At 44.2% G+C, this 5,000-nt stretch overlaps 1 protein-coding gene across 1 annotated transcript in view; it reads right to left on the minus strand.

Moving 5' to 3' along the window:
* The window catches only part of LOC116218224 (cyclic nucleotide-binding domain-containing protein 2-like), a 13,592-nt gene that overhangs the window by 3,776 nt on the left and 4,816 nt on the right, over nt 1-5,000 (minus strand). The window contains exon 7 of the mRNA XM_042702879.1: nt 4,826-4,964. Within this exon, the coding sequence (XP_042558813.1) occupies nt 4,826-4,964 (139 nt within the window). The remainder of the gene's footprint in view (nt 1-4,825; nt 4,965-5,000) is intronic.

The following is a 5,000-nucleotide window of genomic DNA, read 5'->3' on the forward strand; positions in this document are numbered from 1 at the left end:
TCTCTATCTGATTCAGCTTCTCCTGTTCTCAGATAGAACGCTCTAGAACCTTCTCTATCTGATTCAGCTTCTCCTATTCTCAGATAGAACGCTCTAGAACCCTCTCTATCTGAATAAGCTTCTCCTATTCTCAGATAGAACGTTCTAGAACGTTCTCTATCTGATTCAGCTTCTCCTATTTGAACCATAGACATATATACATAGACGCCCCATTGTCTGCTTCAGAACGTTGCTGCGACGTGCCAACTCGCCGCCATCTTGGGGAGGTAATGACTGGCCAGTAAACACATGCAAGTGAATGGGGGAGCTCCTGCTTTTCTGGATAAAAAGCACTATAGCGTTTACATTTCTCAACCGATTTCATTGATTCGTTTATATATTGAATGGTTTATGATCTACGAGGAATACAAAAAAAAGTTTTGTCTCCATGTTACTTAGAATCTTGATAGTAAGGCTATAAATCGCCACAGGCATATGTACATACATCATATATGTCTATACAGTGGTTCTCAAAGTGGGGGGCGCGCCCCCCTGGGGGGGCGCGAACACTCTCCAGGGGGGGCGCGATGTCACAGACGGAGAAAAAAATGAACTACCGCCGACCTGTCACTGGTTAGTGAAAGCTCCCTCAGTGGCGAAATGCAAGGGGCTGGACTGACCCAAACAAATCAAATACGGTTTTGCTCCTGATCCACCCATCAAAACGGAGTTTTATCATTTGAACGCGAGTTGCACATAAGTTTCCGAGTATAAAAAAAAAACCGCAGGCATTGGTAAGCGCTCACCCTGAGACGACACTCTGCAGAGTTTGTTCAATTTCTCTTGTTTCCTGTATCATTCAGATATTCATTGCTTTATAAACAGTCTTTTAAAAGATTCACTCCTTCCTTAGTAATACCTTACTGCGCTTGCAGTGGGTCTATTCGTAGCCTATTCTAAGGATTAATTTGCTCCACAGTCTTTTGAAAAAGCTCGTAGCCCGAGAGCTAGCCTAGCTAGCTACCTTCTTCCAACTGCAGCTAGCCCTTTTCTCCTTAACACCTACCTTTACATTTTTGTATCATCCACCGTGTTGCAACAAATAAAACACCAGCACTTGAATACTATTTTTTGCTGTCCCTGTCTACATTGTGTACAGTTAGTTTTGTTAGGAATCATTGCCTAGCACAGCCTTATCCATATCCATTATTCGTGTCGTTCACACCCACACACGACGTTGAAATTAGAACTTTATTAACTTCACACACACTGTATCAGCAAACAAACACAACTATGGACACGTTTCTGATTCGTAAAAGTCAGAAAGAGAAGCCTGTGGACTTCTTTAAACATGAACGTGATGGCCTCCAGCAACAACGAACCACCATCTCCAAGCAGTGTATGCAGGCATCTTATGTAGTTGCTCATAGAATCGCTAAGTTTGGCCGACCCCATACAATTTCCGAAACACTGATTTTGCCGGCCGCGCAAGACGTGTAGAATAGGAGCTAAACTCAGCGCAATACCTATGTCAAATGACACTGTATCACGCCGAATATCAGAAATCAGTTTGGGTCCTATTTCAAAGAGGACTACCGTTCATTCGCCTAAGTTCGAGATCCATTTCTCTGCTCAGCAGACGAGCTGTCAATAGACATGAAAGAGCAGCTGAAGAGTGACAGTAGACTTATGCATCTCCCCTATTTCGTCATTCTGGATAGCAATGATCAGCTTTGCGACATAGCCTTAAAAATGCCCCTCCTTTTCGCGTCGACATATTTGTGCCAGGCAGGCTTTTCAAGACTGACTGCGCTCAAAACTAAATACCGCAACCGCGCACAGATCGAGGATGACCTGAGGATATGTTTGTCAAACATTGCCCCAAGATTTGAGGACCTTTGCAGTGCAAAGCAGGCTTATGTCTCACATTGACAGACCTGTAGGATTTTTTTGTAAAGATCACAAGAGGCCCATAATAATAGTATCCAAATGATAGCAATAATAACACTAATTATTATTATGATAATAATACAATAATAATAATTGGTCGATAATCATTAATTATAATAATAATAACATAATGATGGTGATAATAATGAATAGCCTACTAATAGGCCTACTATTACTGATAATAATAATAACAATAATAATAATAATAATAAATAGTTATAATAATTATCTGTATGGGCCTAACAATAGCCTAACCTTGACATGTCAGGCCTATCAATAACAATATGCTATCTATCTATCTATCTATCTATCTATCTATCTATATATGGTGGTGTAGTTGAGGGCGGTGGCGGCGGGCCGCGCGCTGGGGGGGCCCCAACTACCCCTAACCAGCTTTGGGGGGGCCCAGCTTGCAAAAGTTTGAGAACCCCTGGTCTATGATAATCGCTGCTAGACGCTCACTGTTCTTGTGCTCCCACAGCTCATTCACTTTGAAATACGGAAACGAAATCTAAATGATCGAAATAGTGCTTCTTTAACTACTAATATTGAATTTGACTATCATTGAGAAAAACGGAACAGAATCTGCAAATAGCCTAGCATAGCATACTCAAACTACTGACAGAGGAGGCAAATGTAAACAACCATCAAACACCTGCTTTCTATATTTTTATAGCAGTGAAATACACACATTCAAATATACACATTTTTGTACATATACACAATTTGATATAAGCATGACCAAGACCATGCATAGTTTTCTTTGCCCTCCGTTATCCTCCTTATCCGTACCTTCGTGTGCTGCATATCAGAAATGGCCAACAGAAAAGCGAAGACGGAGACGGCTCCTGTTACCATGGAAACAATAAACGAACCTAGCTTTAGTATCTACATAGCTACTGCATATCAGAAATGGCTAACAGAAAAGTTTTGAAAAGGTACGATAACGGAGGGCAAAGAAAACTATGCATGGTATTGGTCATGCTTATATCAAATTGTGTATATGTACAAAAATGTGTATATTTGAATGTGTGTATTTCACTGCTATAAAATATAGAAAGCAGGTGTTGATGGTTGTTTACATTTGCCTCCTCTGTCAGTAGTTTGAGTATGCTATGCTAGGCTATTTGCAGATTCTGTTCCGTTTTTCTCAATGATGGTCAAATTCAATATTAGTAGTTAAAGAAGCACTATTTCGATCATTTAGATTTCGTTTCCGTATTTCAAAGTGAATGAGCTGTGGGAGCACAAGAACAGTGCGCGTCTAGCAGCGATTATCATAGACATATATGATGTATGTACATATGCCTGTGGCTATTTATAGCCTTACTATCAAGATTCTAAGTAACATGGAGACAAAACTTTTTTTTGTATTCCTCGTAGATCATAAACCATTCAATATATAAACGAATCAATGAAATCGGTTGAGAAATGTAAACGCTATAGTGCTTTTTATCCAGAAAAGCAGGAGCTCCCCCATTCACTTGCATGTGTTTACTGGCCAGTCATTACCTCCCCAAGATGGCGGCGAGTTGACACGCGAGCCAAGGGCCAACGGGGCGTCTATGTATATATGTCTATGATTTGAACTACCAGCTAGCCACAAGACAACAGAAAGGGCTTCAGCTCTTGAACTTTAACCTCAAGAAAACATCTTTAGTTTCCTGCTTTAAAAATCTGATTAAGCCCAATATGTCATATCAAAATAAAATACACATGTTCTGTGTGTTACAATAACACACACACACACACACACACACACACACAAACATCCCAATCACTGGTGTTTATAACACACACACACACACACACACACACAAACATCCCAATCACCGGTTCATAACACACACACATACACACATCGCTGCTGTTTATACTAAAACACTAAACATTGGATTTACTATATGCTATTATATTTGGCTGCTTCGAAAAGTATTTCTCTTTTCCAGTCGTCTGCTAATGTCCATGATGTTTCGCCCTAGTTACCCGCCCTAGTTACCAGCCCTAGTTACCTGCCCTAGTTACCCTCCCTAGTTACCTGCCCTAGTAACCCGCCCTAGTTACCCGCCCTAGTTACCCGCCCTAGTTACCCTCCCTAGCAACCCGCCCTAGTTACCCGCCCTAGTTACCAGCCCTAGTTACCAGCCCTAGTTACCAGCCCTAGTTACCCTCCCTAGTTACCAGCCCTAGTTACCCGCCCTAGTTACCCTCCCTAGCAACCCGCCCTAGTTACCCGCCCTAGTTACCAGCCCTAGTTACCAGCCCTAGTTACCAGCCCTAGTTACCCTCCCTAGTTACCAGCCCTAGTTACCCGCCCTAGTTACCCTCCCTAGCAACCCGCCCTAGTTACCCGCCCTAGTTACCCGCCCTAGTTACCCTCCCTAGCAACCCGCCCTAGTTACCCGTCCTAGTTACCCGCCCTAGTTACCTGCCCTAGTTACCCGCCCTAGTTACCCTCCCTAGCAACCCGCCCTAGTTTACGGCCCTAGTTACACGCCCTAGTTACCCGTCCTAGTAACCCGCCCTAGTTACACTCCCTAGTTACCCGCCCTAGTTACCCGCCCTAGTTACCCTCCCTAGTTACCCGCCCTAGTTACCCGCCCTAGTAACCCGCCCTAGTTACCAGCCCTAGTTACCAGCCCTAGTTACCCTCCCTAGTTACCCGCCCTAGTTACCCGCCCTAGTAACCCGCCCTAGTTACCAGCCCTAGTTACCAGCCCTAGTTACCAGCCCTAGTTACCCGCCCTAGTTACCCGCCCTAGTTACCAGCCCTAGTTACCAGCCCTAGTTACCCTCCCTAGTTACCAGCCCTAGTTTACGGCCCTAGTTACCAGCCCTAGTTACCCTCCCTAGTTACCCGCCCTAGTTACCAGCCCTAGTTACCCGCCCTAGTTACCCGGGCGATGAAGATGAGGTTGCCCATGTCGTTGGTGTCCTTGATGACGGTGCGTCCGTGCCGGAACTGCTCTGCTTTGGAGAGGTCAGCCAGGCGTTCGATCAGGGAGGACGACAAGGACGACACCAGCTCTAGTGACCTGGGGGCAGGGGGCATGTGGTAAGACAGAGGACGT

Source organism: Clupea harengus, chromosome 21 (genome assembly GCF_900700415.2).
Source record: "Clupea harengus chromosome 21, Ch_v2.0.2, whole genome shotgun sequence".
NCBI lineage: Eukaryota > Metazoa > Chordata > Actinopteri > Clupeiformes > Clupeidae > Clupea > Clupea harengus.